Genomic DNA, 21086 nt, shown 5'->3' on the forward strand with positions numbered 1-21086 from the left:
AATTTATCTATTAAACATAGATACTTTAGGAGTTCAAAAGTCAGTCAGCATTTTTAAATGATCATAATCCAACTAACCTTTTTTTTCCTCAGTAATCGTTCTCTGAATTTATTAGTGATAAATCCGCTTGGACCAGCAAACCGTAAACGCTGATATTTAGCCTGAATGCACAAGCTCTTCTGTACTAGGCCTGATTTATACTGGGGCTGAAATGTGCCACCTCTAAGGTTGGTCTGTAAAGGAAAAAAAAAATTAAATGTTAAAACTATAGCTTCCAAGTCTATTTTATTAGTATAAGAAAGGGGAAAAGGTCTGGAACTTAGAGCTGCCCTTAATTCTAGGTACTACAGATATTTAAAGGGAAAAGGTTAATGATGGTAATAAAGCATGTTTTCCTCAAACTAGCTTCCTAGTTCATTTTGCATAATAATAACTTAAAAAATATTTTATATAAATGAATTTTTAAAACTATTAAGTTAAATTTTGAAATTCTTGAAATTTATCATACTAAGAAAAAGACAACTTTAAAAACCTCAAAATTATCCTTCTGATTCATAGTGAAGTATATCAAATCCCAACTGGGTGGGGGAAGACATTAAGTATCAACATCTATTTAAGAATCAAAAACTCTCTTGGGACTTCCCTCGTGGTCCAGTGGTTAAGAATCCACCTTCCAATGCAGGGGACGAGGGTTCAATCCCTGGTTGGGGAACTAGGATCCCACATGCCGTGGGGCAACCAAGCCCACGTGCTGCAACTACTGAGCCTGCACTCTAGAGCCCACGCTCCACAACTAGAGAGAAGCCCATGCACCACAATGAAGAGCCCGTGTGCTGCAATGAAAGATCCCGCATGCTGCAACTAAGACCCGACACAGCCAAATAAATTTAAAAAATTGAAAAAAAGAATCAAAAACTCTCTTAACTTTACTCTTGCCAGTACCTTTTTTTTAAAAATATTTATTTATTTATTTGGCTGTGCCAGATCTTACTTGTGGCATGTAGGATCTAGTTCCCTGACCAAGGATCGAATCTGGCCCCCTGCATTGGGAGCATGGAGTCTTAGCCACTGGACCACCAGGGAAGTCCCTCTTGTCAGTACTTTTGAGTCAGTCTTTCTTTACCATAAAAATCCCACTACAGCACATATTTTCAAGATAAGAGCTATACGTAACAAGACATTTCCTGACCTGCGTACTGCCCAATATTACAATAGACATAGAGGACAATGAATATTTGTGTGTGTCCCATGTGGGACATGTACAAATGGTATCTTACAAAGGAGTAATTATAAAAATTAAGTAGATTCTTCTTTCCACAATGATTTAACAAATGGGCATGTTATGCATAATGACACACAAAAGTTTATTAAAACGTATTTATGCCAGGCCTATTTTCCAATTATTTTCTTAAGACTACAAACAATTTCAGGTAAAACAGAATTATAATGAGACACTATAATTTTGTTAAAACTATCTGCACCAACTTGATACATCAGGGCTAATCTTGAGATTTACATTGCCCATTTTTACATATCTAATAAGGTGATTACTATCTGGCTTTGAATTAGTACAATTTATGTAAAAAGTAAATTTTAATGAAAGAGCTACTTTTCTTAGGAAGGATTATTTCTTCCCCCTGCTTTACTATAAAGAATTGTGAATTTTGAAACAACCATATAACATTACACAGCTTTAAATGATTGGTCAAGAGGAAAGGTTAATGCACATATTTTGAACATTTTTTAAATAAGTTAATGTTAAAGACCTTTCCCTTAAGGAGAATGGGTAACAGGAACTAGATCTTATAACAGTCTTAGAAAAATTACTACAATTGACTATATCTGACCAATGAGAAGTGCAACATGTAGGAAACACTTAAATCTGAATGCCCACCTACACTGTCTCTAAGTTATACAGACGTTACATTTTTAGTTGATTTTATGCCTCATTACTTAAGAGATTAAAAGATGGTATACGGGAATAAAGACACAGACCTACTAGAGAATGGACTTGAGGATATGGGGAGGGGGTGGGGTGAGATGCGACAGGGTAAGAGAGTGTCATGGACATATATACACTACCAAATGTAAAATAGATAGCTAGTGGGAAGCAGCCGCATAGCACAGGGAGATCAGCTCGGTGCTTTGTGACCACCTAGAGGGGTGGGATGGGGAGGGTGGGAGGGAGGGAGATGCAAGAGGGAAGAGAAATGGGAACATATTGTATATGTATAACTGATTCACTTTGTTATAAAGCAGAAGCTAACACACTATTGTAAGGCAATTATACTTCAATAAAGATGTTTAAAAAAAAAAAAAAAAAGATGGTATAAAACATGTTTTTTAAAAAAATATTTATTTATTTGGCTGCGCCGGGCCTTAGTTGCAACACGTGGGATCTTTGTTGTGGCATGTTTTAGTTGCGGCATGCAGACTTCTTAGTTGTGGCATGCATGTGGGATCTAGTTCCCAGACCAGGGATCGAACCCGGGCCCCGTGCATTGGGAGTGCGGAGTCTTACCCACTGGACCACCAGGGAAGTCCCAAAACATGTTTATACAGTCTATGGCCCTAGCTATTTTTGAAAACCTAATGTCACACATGCTTTTAGGTACATGAACCACTGGCTAAAAATGTTATCTATGCTATGGCTACAAATTGTGTTACTCCCACTGAAAAAACAAAATCTTTTTTTTTTTTTGGCCCCACCACGCAGCTTGTGGGATCTTAGTTCCCCGACCAGGGATTGAACCCGGGCCCTCACGGTGAAAGAGTGGAGTCCTAACCACTAGACGGCCAGGGAATTCCCTGAAAAAAATCTTTTGACATCAAGAATTTTGACTCAGGAAGCCAAGGTATTAACAGAAGATCACTCAAGTACACTCCTAGTCTATGGTTTGGAGATCATTTATACTACCTTTCTGCTCATACTAACGTCCTCCTAATGAGCTAGCTACTCTAGCCAGACTGCCTGCTACTTTCACCAAAAAAAACTCAGGTTCTTGGGCTTCCCTGGTGGTGCAATGGTTAAGAATCCGCCTGCCAATGCAGGGGACACGCGTTCGAGCCCCGGTCCAGGAAGATACCACATGCCGCGGAGGAACTAAGCCCGTGCGCCACAACTACTGAGCCTGCACTCTAGAGGCCGGGAGCCACAACTACTGAGCCTGTGCGCCTAGAGCCCGTGCTTCTCAAGAGAAGACACCGCAGTGAGAAGCCCGCGCACCCTGTGCACCGCAGTGAAGAGTAGCCCCCGCTCGCCACAACTAGAGAAAGCCTGCACGCAGCAACAAAGACCCAAGGCAGCCAAATAAATAAATAAATAAATAAATAGGTTTAAAAATAAGTAAATAAATAAAAAATACAAAAAAACCCCAAAACAGGTTCTTTTCTTTTCTTTTTGGGGGGAGGGGAAAGAGACACTGTGGAGTGGAAAAATATGAAAAAAGGACCTATCATAAGCACGAAATTCAGTCAAAATGGATTTAAAAAGCACCTCAGCTTATGAGAGCAAGGAGAGAGAAACACAATACTTTGCACTATAATTCTTATTCCATATGTCTGGGGGATGAAGTGTTCTGGAAAAACAAACATGTTCATTGATTAAAAGTATCACTGACATCAGACATAGCTGTACAAATAATTAGAATGTGATGAAATATGCTTTAACAAAGCATGTTGGACCAGAGTCTTTCTCTGATGATCCAGAAGGCCTCTGAGGGTTGTGTGTCTATGGGAAGGGTTTTTCAATCACTGAATCCTGAAGAAGGCTCTATAGCTATGCGCTTACATCTTAGAGGTAAAGAGGCAGGCTTAAAGGGAAGGTCTGGGACCTTGCCCACCTCTCCACCTAGAGCCACTCCATCTGGATCTGCTTTATGCGTTTGAGTTTCCATGTAATATTTGAAAAAGGGTTCCACTGGTAAAAAAAATATTTGAAAATCAAGTCCTGAGGAAAGGGGTCATCATTAACCTGATTACAGTTAACTATAATCCAGAAATACTAATTTAAAGCTACTATTTGAAATATAACAAAAAGAGCTTTTAATTTACTAACACTTAGAACATTATGTTCAAAGCAAACACCCAAAGCTAGAATTAGATGGAGAATAACACTCTACCTTAAAAGTTCTTCTAAAGCCTCTTGTATTTTGATGGTTTCCCTCAATTCCAAATGGTTTGTGAGTAATGACGTCTTTTCTCTGCATAGTATGATAATTCTGCATGAAAAAAGTATTAGTATGGTTAATATACTTTAAATTTTATTTTTAAAAGTTCATTTTACCATTCAAAAAATACATGTTTTTTGTTTGTTTGTTTGTTTGTTTGTTTTTGGCCACACTGTGCGGCATGTGGGATCTTAGTTCTCCGACCAGGGATCAAACCCACTCCCCCTACATTGGAAGCACAGAGTCTTAACCACTGGACCACCAGGGAAGTCCCCCAAAAATACACGTTTTAAATGCATGGGATTAAGAACACAAAACATGTAGCATGTAGCTTAGCTGTATGAACATACACACATCTTCCTTCATGTAACCCATGCTAGATTGTGAGGGGTTGGTTTAATTCATGAATGTGAGAAATACGAAATACATACTCCTGTATAACACAATGGGTGACTTTTAGAAAATGGACTGTAAATCTAGTATTTATTCAGGCATCCAGAAGAGAAACAAACCCATTATTACTAGGAGTTGCTAAAGAGTTGCCACTGTCTGAGAACACAAATTCTCAATGCTATAGGAGGCAGGTGCTGCTGAATCAGGTACCTGCTTTGAGTAGATGCTCCTGCCATGACTAGGAAAGTGTCAGAAGGCAGAGTATTAAGACTGTAATTACAAAGAACCTGAAACCTTTGATGGGAGCAGAAAAGATGGGGCCCATTTTTTTTTTTTAAGAATGCCTATGTTGCGTTCTAGCAGAACTGACTATTCTGTGAAGATTAAATGTTAGTATGCCTATGATAACATTCTTGGTACAATATTTACACGTTGTGGGCATCCACGCAGGCTGATTTTCCTCCATTCAGGAAGCCATTCGATCAAATAGGAAGCATCTTTTCAGTCAGCATTAATATGGGTCACACTTCATCATCAGGTGAGGGGACGGGATCATTGGTGGTGGGCTCCTGGGGGCTGCTCTGTCTATTCCATTTACCAGTGCACCCCGATGGGATGTGTGCAGCTTAGTACCTAAGCTTTGTCTCAGACTCCCAACTCACACTCTATACTCGACTTGGGGTTTGGACTGGGAGTCAGTCCTTGAAGCCAGCTCCCACTTAGATCCCGCCCACAGGGACACTGGAGGGAGACTGGAAGGCTGGAAGAGAGGAGGCGGGGTTGCTCCTTCCTGTACGCTTGTTGTTCTGCTTTTCATCCTGGCAGTGGTCCTTTGGTTCAGCCTCCAGTTTGTTTGTTGTTGTTTTGACACAGCCAGCTCCAGCTGGGCAGCCCCCACTCCTCGGAGGTCCACACCCAGCTCACAGCGGCCTTTCTCTAAGCTTCTAGAGCTCTACGCTTTCTTCCCTAAAGGTGGTGGTTGCTTCCTTTGGTTTTTTAATTATTTTTATTTTTATTTATTTTGGGCTGCGTTGGGCGTTCGTTGCTGCATGCGGGCTTTCTGTAGTTGCGGTGAGTGGGGGCTACTCTTTGTTGAGGTGCGCGGGCTTCTCATTGTGGTGGCTTCTCTTGTTGCGGAGCACAGGCTTCTAGGCGCGTGGGCTTCAGTAGTTGTGGCACGTGGGCTCAGTAGTTGTGGCTCACGGGCTCTAGAGTGCAGGCTCAGTAGTTGTGGCGCACGGGCTTAGTTGCTCCGCGGCATGTAGGATCTTCCCGGACCAGGGCTTGAACCCATGTGCCCTGCATCGGCAGGCGGATTCTTAACCACTGCGCCACCAGGGAAGCCCGATGGGGCCCAGTTTGAAGACGGTTTCTTTCTCCAAAATGAATAGTCTTATAACCTTCTATTTATTCCATTTGCTATGGAGTCTGTACTTCTCACAAATCTTCCTCTTTCACACCTTTATTTCTCTCCCCAGTTTAAGAAAAGTCATATAAAACCCTTTTCCTAGTAGTCATCTTGAGTTTATGCTAAGTCTATACATTTGAATAAGTGCATAAAGACACATGTAATGAGATGAGACTTTGGGGGACCTTGAGAGGGAGGGGGTGTATTTTGCACATGAAGGGATGTGAATCACTGGGGGCCAGTGGGAAGACTGTACCAGGCGGCTTCTGACCAGACTCCCAATCATCCCCACCTTCCAGTATCCAGGCCCTCACGCTATTCCCTTCCTTTGAGTGTGGTCTGTATCTAGTGACTTGCTTCTTACAAATGGAGTATGGTCGAAGTATGGATGTCACTTCTGAGATTAGGTTACAAATCGACTCTGGCTTCCATCTTTCTAGCTGTCACTTGCTTGCTCTTATGGAAGCCAGCTGCCACTCTGTGAACTGCCCTATGAAAAGGCAAATCTTTAGAAACAGAAAGTAGATTAGTTGTTAGCTGTGGGTGGGAACACGGAATAAATAAATAGGCCTGAGGGTTCTAATAGGGGTCACGAAAATGTCCTAAAACTGGATTATGGTGATGGTTACACATCTTGGTAAATTTACAAAAAATCATTAAATTGTACACCTTACATGGGTGAATTTTATGCTATGTAAAATATACCTTAATAAAGTTGTTTCAAAAAAACTTAAGAAAGCTAGTACTATAATAAGTGCAATAAAATCCTGATAAATCAAATGAGATGATCATTTCTTTGGTCATAATAACTATAAGCCTCAACAGAATCTTAACACTGAAAAACAGAATCATAACACTTACTTAATGAACAGTTACAAACATTATGAAAAATATTGGTGATCCCTGTACCTATAGATTCATGTGAGAAGGAAAATGGAACATACAAAAATAAAAAAGTTGGAACTGCAATCTTACCAAGTAAGGTTTCTGAATAAATTTTCTAAAATTTGATTTTACCAAACATGTAGGTTTTTGGAATCCATCAACATGGGTATTCTTCAACCTTGAAAAACTGGAATGCTGATCGCTCCTAATAAAATGAAAGAGAGAAAATAAGAATCTTTTATTAGTTTACATTTATCCAACAAATAAACAAGAGAAATCAAATTACACCCTTTGGAAACAATTAAAGCAGCGCAACAGTAAAAAAAAAAAATCTCAATGATCTATCACTACTAAAATTACAAATAATATTTACCAGGGCTAAAACTCTCATTTATCAAAAAACATTATTTAGCCAAGTTGGCAGTTAGTGATAGGGGGAAAACCATATTCCTAGGACCAGGGTTCTTAATCTGGAGTCCAAGGACAGGCTTCCTAGGGCTGTAACCCCCGAAACCATACATATGTAGAGCATATGTTTCCTGAGGGAAGATAGTCACGGCTCTTGAGCCTTTGGCAGCACGGGACAGCCCCCCTTGCCAAGAGACTCAGTGGTGAAAGCTCCAGAGAAGAGGCGGGTGACCGGCTCAGGCCTGCTCACTGGCAGAGCTGGGGCCTCTGATACTGCTGGCTCCCCTCTCCTGTTGTAGTGAGGCCCAGAGGCCACCAAGGGCTATTCCTGGCCAGCCCTACCTGGGAGGGAGCTCCTTCCCTGGGCTTCTTTCTCCTCTAACCCCGGGGCCTCATTCCCACAGCCCTTGGGGGGGTCCTCTCCCTGTCACACCCCACCTCTCCCACAGTGGTCCTCAGACCCTTCCTGCTCTGTGGCGAACAAACGGCTCACGGCCTCGGCCCTGCTACACTCCTCCCACAGGACCCCCAGTGACATGGGGACAAAATCCACACTCCTCCTCACTGGCCCCCAAGACTCTTCCGGCGCACGCCCTTGCAGCCTTGCCAGCTGCTCCATCCCAATCTCTGCAACACCCACACAGAGCTGCGGGAACATCAGCTCCATGCGGCTCTCGGCACACACCACAACCTCGCCTGCCTCCACGCACTGGCCCATTGGGTGCCTTCTGCTGTAATTTCCTTCCAACTCAGATCAACCTCAAGATTTAGCCCCACCTGCACCTGTTCCAAGAAGGCTTTCCCAGACCCCTCTGAGGTGGACTACGTGTCCCTGCTATGTGCACATGTGGCACTTTGGGGTCTTCACAAGTGTTTGTAACTACTGGTGTACCTTCTCACCAAGCAAGGTGCGATCCCTTCACAGGAGGCACTGTGGATGGTTCGTTCTGTGGTCCCGGCTCTGACCCCAGAACCTGACATGGAATAGCCACTCAGGATTTTTTGAAATGTTAAAAAACCCCATATTCTGTCAAAATGTTCATGATATGATAGTAAGTCAAAAGAGTAGGGGGCGAAGTCATATACCGAGAATAATTTCACTTGCTTAAAATATACACATATATGCCCAGAAAAAAATAAATGATAGGAAATGTACTAAATATTAACAGTAATCATCCCTGACTGGTGAAATTAAGAATGCCTTATATTTTTGTTTTTATACTTTACTATATTTTTCCAAATGTTCACCATTAGCATGTACTACTTCTATAAACAAAACAGTAGACTCTAAAAAATCCTCTTTGCAAAGCATATATCTGATGAACGGGTAGTACCCAGAATATATAAAGAACTCTTACACCTCAATAATAAAAATATGATAATCCAATTTAAAAATTGGCAAAGGATTTGAATAGATATTTCTCCAAAGAAGACACACAAAAAGCACATGAAAAAATGCTCAATATCATTAGTCATCAGGGAAATGCAAATCAAAACTACAAGAAACTACTTAAAACCCACTAGGATGGCTATAATCAAAAAAACAACAACACCGGTGTTCATAACAGCATTATTCATAATAGCCAAAAGATGGAAACAACCCACATGTCCATCAACAGAAAAATGGATAAACAAAATGTGGCGTATCCATACAATGGAATATTATTCAGCCTTATAAAGGAATAAATTATTTTAATGAAATACTGACACATGATACAACATGGATGAAAACATTATGCCACGTGAAATAAGTCAGACTGAAAAGGACAATTATTGCATGATTCTACTTATATATGTATGAGGTATTCAGAATAGGCAAATTCATAGAGATGGAAAGAATAGAGGCCTCAGGGGCTGGGGGTTGGGTGTTACTGTTTAACTGGTACTGAATTTCTGTTTGAGAAGATGAAAAATTCTGGACGTGGGTAGTGGTGATGGTTGCACAACACTGTGAATGTACTTAATGCCAATGAATTGTATGCTTAAAATGGTGCAAATTCAGTGTTCTAAGTCAGTGCTTAGAACACTGACTAGAACATAGACATTAATATATAAATATTTGTTGAATAGATGAATAAATGATCTTTATAAAGTTAACTCTAGTTCAGTAGATTACAGATTGTTACAACAGCAAAAATAAAAACTGATGTTTTCTATAACTTGCCTAGCTAAAAAGAAAATCTAGGCAGTTTAATGTCCTCTTGAAGTCTACTGATACTATTTTGAAGCTGCTTTATCACACACACACCACGCCCGTATAACACAGCACCTCAATGACAGTGTAGGGAACTTAGTAATGCTGGTGACAAGAGGGAGAAACAGTGTGTCAGCAGGAGACATGGAGACTTTAGGGTAAGAGACTGGTTGAAAGTGGGAAAAAATAGAGAACAACAGGGTCTTAGAGACAAGACAGAATGCCCTGGTGTGAGGCTTGCTTGGGAAAGGTTTTAAGGTATCAGGGAATAAAAAGTGATCAAGATCTAAATGCATTACAATTTCAGTATCTTCTGTCCTGTCTACACCTTTGGAAAGTCTTCATTCATTCAACAAAGATGAATTGAGCCCAAGGCAGTAGGAATACAATGGTGAGCAAACAGAGACACAGAGTCTGCATACAACTTTTAAGGGGAAAACAAAAATCACACAGGAGGGAAATAGCTACATCCTATGATTTATAATTTCCTCATATTTCATTTCTTCTGAATTTCTATGGAAATCTATACACTGACTTGATTAAAAAGGTTTATGCAAAAATATTAATGAGGTCAATTTTGATAAATTGAATTTTTAAGATAAAAGGATAAAATGTTTTTCTTATGTTAACAAGGAAATTGAATTAGGATAAAGTGAGAGATTAAAGCTTCCATATTATTTTTTTAAAAGGATGAACAATAACAACTGCTGGTGAGGATGTGTTAAAAATGGAACCTTCATACACTGCTGGTGGGAATGTAAAATGGTGCACCCACTGTGGAAATAGCCTGGCAGCTCATCAAAAAGTTAAACATAGTTATCATATGAACCAGCAATTCCAATCCTAGGTATATACAGAAGAGTAGTGAAAAATATAGCCACACAAAAACTTGCATACAAATATTCACAGCACCATTATTCATAATAGCCAAAGAGTGGAAACAGCCCAAATATCCATCAACCGGTGAATGGATAAACAAAATGTGGTGTATCCACACAGTGGAATGTTATTCGGCCATAAAAGGAATATTCATGCTACAACATGGAGGAACATAAAAATCATTATACTACATGAAAGAAGCCCGTCACAAAAGGCCACCTGTTATATGATTGCAATTATATGTCAAGAATAGGCAAATCCATACAGACAGAAAGTAGATTAGTGGCTGTCGGGCTGGGAGGACGGAGAAATAGGGAGTGACAACTAATTGTACAGGGTTTCTTTTTGGGGTGATGAAAATGTTTCGAAATTAGATAGTGGTGATAGTTGCACAACTTTGTGATTATACTAAAAACTACTGAATTCTTCGCTTTCTAAAGGTGAATTTTATGGTCAGTAATATCTGCATTAAAAAAAAAAACACCTCATGGCTCCACCATGCCACACCAGCCATCCAATACGAATAAAACAGTTCAACAGATCCAGAAAAGGACACCTTGCAGGAAAACATTTTTGCACCCTACAATGCCATCCTCAAAGCTAACATTAATAATACTTAATGCTGACCAACTTCTCTGTAGCTTACATGCATCACTTTACTTAATCTTCACCACTACCGTGAGGTAAGTATAATTCTTATCTCTATTTTACGCTGAGGAAACAGAGATTAAGTAACTTGCCCAAGGTCAGTCACATAGCTAGGTATCTACAGAGCCAGGAGTTGAACTCAGGTGTTAACTCCATTGCTCAAGCTCTTCATCACCTCAAAGGGTAAAGATATATTCTGAGGCCTTACATGGTCTTTATAATATGTTGATTATCTTAAATCTGTTTTAAAAAACCTTTTTCTTGGTACATTGAGTTTCTCACACTTGCTGAGTAGTCAAGAAAAGCATGACTGAGAGCTTGTGTCACTAAAGAGCACAGTCATGCCGTGTCATATTAAGAAACTGGAGACTCACCCACCAAGGGACAAGATTTTAACTATTTTCAATTGTTTCATATGCCTCAGCACACAGTTTTGCTATCTTTTAATTAGTCCCAAACTTATTGTCAGTATCAAGTCCAGTTTTAAACAAGCTCCATGTATCTTGACCTAGTTAGCCATAGACATGACTTATAAGTCTAGTCAAATATTTTAATTTTTGAAACTAAGGACTATGGAAAGAGAATTAGCACTGGCCCTTCCTATTCATACATTCCCACCTTCTGGGAGATCCAAATAGTTTGAGGACCCTTGAGTGAACTGGAAATTTTTTCCCATTAAATTATATCTCATAATCATATGAGGTCCCAGAGTTGCCATGAGTTCTACATAGTTCTCAGGACTAGGGATAAACTGGGACCAACCTAGAATACTCAGAGCCCCTAAAAAGAGGTACAGGGTTGGGAAAGAAAAACAAGGATCTACTGAAAATCAATTTGTCACTCATGGCATAAGTACTTCACATGTGCCAGTTCATTTAATATTTCTAACCTGTCCAACATAAATTGGTTATTCTCATTTTATAGAGGAAAAGGCTCCAGAAACCAGGCAAGTTTGCCCAAGAGCAAACAGCTTGTAAACTGGCAGAAGTAGGATTCAAACTCAGGTCTCTTCTGCATTTTCTACTACACCTGCCTCTGTTTCACGGACAGACATCCACAAAGAGTTCTGAAAGAGGATGGCACTGACCTCAGGAAATTTTGCAACATTCAAAGACTACCAGAATCTAAAGGGCAGAATGTGTCAGAGTTTCAATTAGCTCGAGCCAAATAGTCCATAAATTTGCTGGTCTTGGCTCCTGCTAATATTAAAAAAGCTATTACACTTCTCTCTAGATTACAAAGACCTCAAATACTCACCTACCCCATAATTTTTATTGTTTCAATGAAATACCATATGATGACCACTGAATAACTTTGAAACATTTTAACAGATTTCACTTAAACATGTAAAATGGATTTGAAGAATTAAATTCCTACACTAAAGTGAAAATTACCAACACACATAGAAAATTGGAAAATATGCTAAAACCAAAAGCTGTCTGATAACAGGATGTTTTTCATCTACTGATTACCTCTCTGCAGCACTAGCTATGTGAAAAATGTGCTCATCTTCATTCTGTAACCGTTCTTTTCTCCTTCTTTCAATGTCATGTCGTAGGTCATTTGGATCTATTATTTTGACCAGAGTCTGAGGAATTTTGACAGAAGACAAACCATTCACATTACTGTTAGTTGCACAAAGACCGTATCGAACAAGAACCTTAAGTAAAAGTCCTAAATAAGTTACCTTGTACTCATCCTGCTCATGCTAGTGTAAACTGATAAAAATATTTTGAGACACAATTGACAATACAGAGTCAGAAAAGTTCATAGCACTGAACCAAGAATCCCACTTCTGGGACTCTATACCAAAGAAAAGTCTATCTACCCAAGTATATTCAAAATACTATATTTTAAAAATAACCATAAAATGAAAGTAACTTAAGTGTGAAAAAAATTTAAAGGAGAAGGGAAGAATAATTTTATGGTAAATTTAAGTCATAGGAATAATGTACAAGCATTTAAATTATGATAATGTAGACTACGTGGAAGTAACCATGGAAGAACACTTACTGAAAAAAGTTAATTAAAACTTACAAAGCCTCAATTATAAAAAGGTCATTGGGAGTTCAGAGATTTTACATAAAAGGAATGTTACTATAGTTTAAGTAAAAAGATAAAGCATCCAAAACTACATGTACTGTGATAGTGTATGTTAAAATGCTAGACATAAGACTGCAAGGAAAGATGATCAAATAATATTTTGTCTTAAGTGGTTGAATTAGAGGTGATTTTTAAAAAATCCTCAAATTTCCTATAAGTTTATTACAGTACTTTGATAAGCAGAAATTTTCTGAAAGTATCATTTATTCAATAAACTAACCTATCTCCATAAGTACAATAAAACTGTAACCATTCACAAGTGAAAATATTATTTATATATTCTACCACAAATGTATTAAAATCTCTCCTCTATAAAAACTCTTCACTCTCAATGAATAAATTAGCAGTTCTTTTAGAACTTGATATATTTCTTCTAAAACAAGAGCCAGTTTTCTTCCCCCTGGGCTAGTTAAGATAGTTTTTCTAATTAGCAAAGAAATGGCGGGGAGGGAGGTGGTATGGGTGGGAACAATAAAAAAAATTCAGTATTATTTCCATTATTTTTCTAGTTCATATTCCATAGAATCTTTCACACAATCTTCAGTAAACAGAAGAGCAGTGTCAAATGAAACTAAGTTCCTTTGCATTCATTCTACATACAACTTAAAAATATACCCCACATGACTGCTTTGGAAAAAATAGGTATCAAACATACTTTCTGCAAGCTTTACAGTGTGAAGTTTTGGAATGAACATTAAACACTATAATTTTATGTCAATTTTACAAAGCTGTTACCCTTAGGGATTGTCTCTCTTAGGGCATATTTTTGTCTTTTGCCAGTGTTCTCTCTGCAACCTTTTGATAACTAGAGTCACTTGGAGAGCTTTGTAAATTTCAGATTCCTGGGTCTCAATCATTCTTCCTCACCCACTTTAACTACCTTTTTTACTCCCAATGACCAGTTCCCTTTCCCATTAGTATACCAACAATAAGATAATCTCTCATCAAAAATTATATTCACTTACCTGTTCTGAATCATATACCATAGTTTGTTTACTCTGAAGCTCGGCCAAAGACATATCTATTCTCCTAAAATAATAAAGGCATATTACAATTAAATAATTATGTTATACACTGATACCTTGATTCCATTATTACAGAATGGATTTTGAAATAAAGCTGGTGTGTCTTGGAGGAAGAAAAAGAAATCTGCTACCAGGTGGTTTTTCACCTATATGGCAGTCTCCCAGGACATACATATCCTGTAAACAACATCACAGTGACGCCTTAGTGGTTCTCAAATCACTAGTCTGTGTAACCTTAAACTTGGCTCCGGTGATCTACCGCATTCTAACATTGATTCAACTCAGCTCACAAGACAGGGCGCACCACCTGTTTGGACAGGTGCCAGCAGAAGAAGACATAGGTTCTCATCCGGCTGCCCTCAGAACAGCCATTTCTGACCACATGAAGCAACCCATGATTTCAATGGCTCGACAACTGTCTTTCATCTTCCAGTGATAACTTCAGTAGGCAATTACTACAGACACAGCAGAATCAAAGTTAGGTAGGTAAATATTTTCAAAGTCCTACACATTTAAACAATGCTAGTCATGGCTTCAATACAACCTAGTCTATCAAAGTGCACTGGCCCAGTACCTGCTGGGGTTAGTCCTGTTTTTAGGCAGGAAATGCAGTTCTAGAGTCTACAGCAAGCCCAGGAGGCAGGCAGCACCTTCCCACAACCTGTTCTGAGGCTCATTCCCATGAGTTAAATGAGCATACAATAATCACTCATTACCTGTGAATTTCTGGATCTGAGTTCAATTTAAATTCATTTACATCTGCAGCTTGTGTAACTTGCATTTTTGAGAAACGCTCATGTAGAGTAATTCCAAGTGATGGAAAATAATCTGCTGCAAAAGGGAAAAAAAAGTTTTATCTCAATGTAAAACTGATTCCACTTAAAAGATTATATATAATAAGCACAGGAAGAAGGGACTATTAAAAAGCATCCAACCTGTTTTCTCTTGAAAACATATGGGACCTAAACTTATTCCACAGACTAATTTGTAGTGCTCACACGCTTTCCCAAGCCCAAGCAACAGTAAACGGATTTATGAACCCAAAGATTCTGTTCCTATTTGACATGCCTGCTTACTTGCCAGGGGGAAAGATAGTGGCTCTCTCAAAGAGAGGACCTTTCTTCTCCAAGGTAAGATCTTCCTACATCTGGGAAGTAAAGCTGGTATAGAGCTCTACTCTTCACCTAGAGTAAAAAATAACTCTAAAAACAACCCTGAAGCATCAAAACAATTCTGAACAAATGCTAAATGTTACGTTTACGTATCACAGAAGGCCTCCTAATGCCATTTTACTTTAACATTAACTGAAGTTCATGAAGACATTCTGAAAGCGGCTATGCTACAAGCTTTTAACAGAATAAAGAGAAAGATAATACATTTGACCCATGAGAATGCTACTTAAGCAATCCTTTTCCCTAACTTACTGTTCCTGTTCTGGGACAATCTCCTGAATTTTTCTGCAATACCAGCTCCCTGTCTGCTAAGAATCACACTTCTTTTGGGTAAGAGGGGCTGGAATTGAGAAGGTGAACTGTTTCAAACTGCATGCTTTAAAGTAAATATATGCCTTAGTTTGAGGGCTGCAGAGAAAATAATTCATTTGCAAAATATGTTTTATGAAGGTAAAAAAGATTAACACAGTTATCTAGTAAGAAATATAAAATTATAAATTTTGAAATTCTCGAAAGACCCCAGTTTATAATACCCACAACTGCCTTATTTATGCAGCATCAATAAGGAAAGTTATTTTACATGACTAAATTTTCCAATTAATGGAAACTGGCCAGAAGCAAAAGCAAAACACAACAGCTCAATGTAAACCTTTGAAGTATTTATTATGCAATGTCCTGATGTCATAATGTATAACAAACCAAACTGGAATCTTCTATTGATCACTTAGCATCATCCTTATGGCACAAAGTCCCAGTAATGCCCTCAGGGGCTTTAAGAATACGACCAAATGACCTATACTTCCAGATTTCTTGAGTTTCTTGAGTTTCATATCTGGTTTTTGTTATTTCCTCCTTCCTATTCAGTTATCAGTTATTGTTTCTTTCTGCTCTCAGTACACCTGTCTTTTGCAGCAGCCAACCTCTTCCTTTATAACTTTCAATTTGTAATCTACTATGAGTTGAAGCATCAAGTTATTGGAACTACATATAAAGAACAACTAGGCTTGAATTAATACGTGCTACTCTCTTCAACAGATTTCCTAATTAATGATCTAACTTATAATGAAATATTAATTACTACTATAATATCACAGATATTTACCTATGTCTCGTGAAAAGTCAGTACATTATTTTTGTGTTATCCCTAATGTATGTGCGAAATATACCAACCTTTAACTTGATGGATTATAGTTATGATTTCCTGAGCAAATTCTCCTGTAGGTTTGTTTTCAGTATTCTGAGTTGAGTCAAGATGTTCAAACACTGGATGAAAGTTTTCACTTTTCCTGCCAACAGCAACCAAATCATGTGACATCTGTCTCTCTGTGGAATAGCTAGAAGCAACCCTAGAATAATTTGTAAATGTTTAACTAAATTTGAGACTATTTTACTGAGAAAATAACTTTAAAAGTTAATCACGATAGCTATAAAACTAAAAAGATGTTTATCTTTTCTTATAATTAAGGCACTAAATTGTATGCCATAAAACATGTACAATAATGAGGAGAAAATAGCTATAGGTACACGGTTTTGAGTTCTCCTTTTCAAATCAGAGATCATTAAATATTTGTCACTTTAATAATAAAATCCTCAAAGTTCTAAGCTAAACAATTTTTACTTCAAAAAATACAGCAAGGCATTGAAGACACTCAATATGCAAAAAGTAATCAGATTATTTTCTACTCCCAAATGTCCATAAAATTGTAAAGCCAGCAAACTTACACTATCTTGAAATACTACCATACTTTAAAAGCTGATATCAAACATAATAATGTCTCTGACTTCATAAAAGTCCTTAAACCTCCATGTCAGTAATGAGAAGCTGAGAACAGTATTTTGAAATCAAATTCTGTTGAGATTAATTTAATCACTTACAAAGTCTCACTGAACTCTCAGAAAATAGTCTTAGTTGTTATCAAAGTTATGATCATTAGGAGCAATGATAGTGTTTACCCTAAATATATCCTTAAAGAAATACTACCATTTATTATATAACCCCAACCATCTTACCATTTTAATGCTTTCTGAATCTTTACAACTTTCGTTAAGAGCTTTCCTGACCTTTAAGTACCATTATAAAGCCATGATTATGATATATAACTAACAATTATTCATGCCAAACAAAGGGGCTCAGAGCTTACAAACATTATCTCATTTAATCTTTGCCAATAGCCCTATGGGGAGGTGCCATGATATCGAGACAATGGATGTCTTGGTTGTTTTGCTTTTCATCCCAGAGGTTAAGCATTCCTATGAACATAATCCTTCCAAATGTCTTAGTGGGAAAGTTTACTTTATTCCAATAATGCTACTCCTGCTTAAAACTACTCATATTCTTCATCTGGAGGCAGTTTATGCGTCACAGAAGAAAATGCCTCATTATTTATATTTATTCCTCATTTTGGACCCAAAATGGCACTAACCAGCTTATACCCATCTTACTCCTCTGCATTTAACTCTGAATAGCTTTTGGCTCTTCCCGAAAAACAAGTTTCAGAGTTGACGTGTGAGCTAGGCTTTGAAGGTTGGTGTGTTTTAGACATGTGGAGATGAGCTGAAAGACATTTTACGTTTATAGGTTAACAAAGGCAGAAAACACACCCAGGAACTTTGAGCTGTGTGATCTGAGCAGTCTGGGCAAAGAAAATAGAAGGGCAGGAGGTGTGAAGGTAAGACCGCCACACTGCCAGCCTGATGTGACAGGATTAGCTGATGGGAGAGGGTGGGAGGCTCAGTTCTGGCCGCCAGAGGACTGCCTTCTATCAGGTGTCTTGGAAGGGCGTTGCGGTTGACAAGGCCAGTTAGGGGACTTTTGTGAAAAAAGTAATGAGATGCTGAATTAAGGGAGTGTCAGTCTCCCTAATCCTTTTCCCTCAACTCCAAAAACTCTAAATGTGTTCTTAGGAAGACATGAGCAAACTAATGACTGGGAAAGTGCTTTGTGATCGTTATTAGCTGGAAGAAAATCGAGAAAGGAAAACTTTACATGTGTCATACAGATTTTGTTATCTATTATAAGCTTCCAGAGGGCAGGGATTATCCATTAGTTTTGGTGGTTGGGTTTTTGTTACTGTTGTTTTGCCAGGTAGTTGGTTTTGTGGATGGATCTTAATTGTGTAGAAGAGGAAATTAAGGTTTAATGTAGCTTTTTAATGTTTTCTTAGTTATTACACACAACACTCAAGTGAATGTCAGGGGAAATATCCTTAAACAGAGAAGGAAAACCGGGGTGGAGTGGTGGGAGGGAACAGAGAACCTGGAAGATTTAATCAGACCGGAAGTAGATGTAGTATTAGAATACAGGTGTTGGCTATATTTTAATTCTTAAAACTGTCTAAAATGCATCTCAAATGAGAACATTTGATCTTCTCAGCTTAACTACTTGTATTGGGGGTATTTCGTGAACTTGTTAACTTGTTGATCAGTAATGTCATGGGAAATAGTAAAAAGGAAAATATGAACAAACAGGTGATTAAATTTATAAATGGAAATACCTAGAACATTTTGCATTCTAAAGTTTCTAGAAACTTTTCCTTATAGCAAAAGTATAATTATTTTTAAAAAACTAAATTTCAGGTTATACTATTTTCATGTGTATTTTCTCGAAGGATGATCATTGATATTTTTTTATTAAAAATCTTGTTGTGGGGTGTCTCTAGAGTACATTTTTTAACTGATAACAAGTTTAAACACTAAAATTTCAGGAATTAAGTGTAGCTTCAGAGTATACCACAGCACTCCTATGAATTGAGAGTTGGACTTGGAGGGGGGGTGAGAGTTATGCCAGTAATAAAAAATTACAAGTAAATTTTACTAATTATCTGGTGAAAAATTAGAAGCCTTTATCAGCTGGTTCTGTCTTGGGAGAAACTGAGACTGCAATAAAAACCATTATCAACTGATTTCCCCTTATAGATAGATGATTTTTATAGTTCCATTTAAACATCTTATTTTTCTCCTGTAAAAAAATTTTTAAAGCTTTTTTTGGGTATGGAACAGGCTTTTTGTACCATTAAACCCCTTTAAACAGAGAGCATTTGGAATTCTTTTGTTAGTGGAGGTTGTTGCAGGGCCATTCTAGCTTCTAGCATTCTAGCGTCTAGACATTTCACTAAATGTCTCTTACTAGTTATCAGATACACAGTGAGAAGCTTGGAGCAAATTAGGAGGAGAGAAAGGATATGGGCCTTCTAATGAAAGTCTTTCTGATGAGTCAAGGAAACCACATCAGTGGCATCAACCTGCGGCATAATCACTCGTCCATGTTTCTGCCTTGGCAGGGAGTCGTCTCGACAGGGCTGGTTTGAGAGCAGGGAGCATGAAAAGTCAGACGGAAGCTTTTCCTCTGAGAAGTTAAAAATAGGCACTTAAAACCATCTTGTTAGAGGGGTTTAATTTTTTAAAGAATATCTGTAAGCCCCTCATAACCTTGGAGCAGTTTTGGATGGCTGTTAGTGATGTAAATAAATAAGTAAATACATACACGTGTACACCCACACCCCGAAATGTATCCATCTGATTGATTTTTGTTATATGAAGAGGTATTATTTTTTTCTGGTGGTGCTGCTATTATTTAAGACATATCTCAGGGCTCTCTTTTGGATTTATCTTCAGAGCCTGAAACATCATCATGAAGAACCCTAGCAGCTGTAAATCTCAATTCTTTGGATGGTGGAGTCGCACACCACCTCACACATCACTCCACTGTGCCGTGGTATCACCAACATCATCCCATGGTCTATAAGACCAGAGGAGAAGAAACCTAATCCTATGTGGATCCACAGTCCCAGGGCACCCTAACAGATTGTCTCACAGGGTAGGTCTTCAAAAAATACCTGCTGAAGGAATACATGATAAAATGGAAAATGACTTGGACAATATGAAATGGTGAGTTTCAGCTAAAAAGATGACAGACTTAAAATTCTGAGGCCAATTTAATTTTGTTTTTTAACTTTCTTAGCTTACTTAATTTTTTTCTTAATTTAGACCAATTTAAATTTAAAATTTTTCATTTTTTATAATAGAAAATCTCAAATATATACAAAAGTTCAGAGGATCCTATGATGAACCTGTCAAGCCAGCTTCAATAGTTATCAACATATGACCAATTGAAGCAGACTCGCAGAGCCAGGAAGAACTACCGGTTAATTTGGGCCCCAAAGGCATGGCCAGGTGACCTGCCCAATGTCACAGAGTTGCTCAGTGACCCACTGGAAGACAAAAACCTATGCATCCCAACATCAAACAGAATGTTTATCTCCCTATACTAGGACCCCTAAGACACACTAAGAGAAGCTAGAGTGAAACACAGGAATGAAAGGGAACCTTCTCTCAATTAATTTTTCATTTTAGAAAATGTATATGAGAAATATTAGGGGGGAAAAAAACCTTAGTTTTTTTGTGATACATAACAGCAAGGTAGCAGGTATGTGTATCACAAAAATATCTCCACCATAGCTTATCTTGCCTCCAGCCAAATGCCCATCAAAGGTAAACTTGTGTGATTAGGCTACCTTCCTTCAACGCTCGCTGTGGTTTTTCACTCTTCTGCAGCCTAGACAGCAGCTGTTTCCTCAGAGCATGTGGGCTCCAGTGTCTTCTGGGGCTCATCACCCACCTCATCCCCCTTTCAGTATGGGGAAAGACCGGGTGGGTGGGGTAGGGAGGCCCTCTCTATATCTCTTCAGTGAGAAATAAAGGATTAAATACAAATGTGGCTGAGGCACTCAGTCTAACATCAACTTCACTAGTCAACCTTCTCATCCTAGATGCCTAGTCCCAGCACCTGAGAAGTCAAAGAAG

At 38.4% G+C, this 21086-nt stretch overlaps 1 protein-coding gene across 7 annotated transcripts in view; it reads right to left on the bottom strand.

Annotated features, from left to right (window-relative positions):
* BCLAF3 (BCLAF1 and THRAP3 family member 3) overlaps window positions 1-21086 on the bottom strand; it is a 64854-nt gene that overhangs the window by 10328 nt on the left and 33440 nt on the right. For 3 of the 7 annotated variants that reach the window (XM_036841059.1, XM_036841060.1, XM_036841055.1), the window contains exons 5-11: window positions 16455-16630; window positions 14829-14943; window positions 14053-14116; window positions 12457-12572; window positions 6946-7060; window positions 4122-4220; window positions 78-233 (exon numbers count right to left, since the gene is read on the bottom strand). In XM_036841059.1, the coding sequence (XP_036696954.1) occupies window positions 78-233; window positions 4122-4220; window positions 6946-7060; window positions 12457-12572; window positions 14053-14116; window positions 14829-14943; window positions 16455-16630 (841 nt within the window). Of the gene's footprint in view, window positions 1-77; window positions 234-4121; window positions 4221-5848; window positions 6477-6945; window positions 7061-12456; window positions 12573-14052; window positions 14117-14828; window positions 14944-16454; window positions 16631-21086 lie in introns of those variants that run through there. The other 4 variants (XM_036841058.1, XM_036841056.1, XM_036841062.1 and 1 more) reach the window with 4 other exon arrangements.

Source organism: Balaenoptera musculus, chromosome X (genome assembly GCF_009873245.2).
Source record: "Balaenoptera musculus isolate JJ_BM4_2016_0621 chromosome X, mBalMus1.pri.v3, whole genome shotgun sequence".
Lineage (NCBI taxonomy): Eukaryota > Metazoa > Chordata > Mammalia > Artiodactyla > Balaenopteridae > Balaenoptera > Balaenoptera musculus.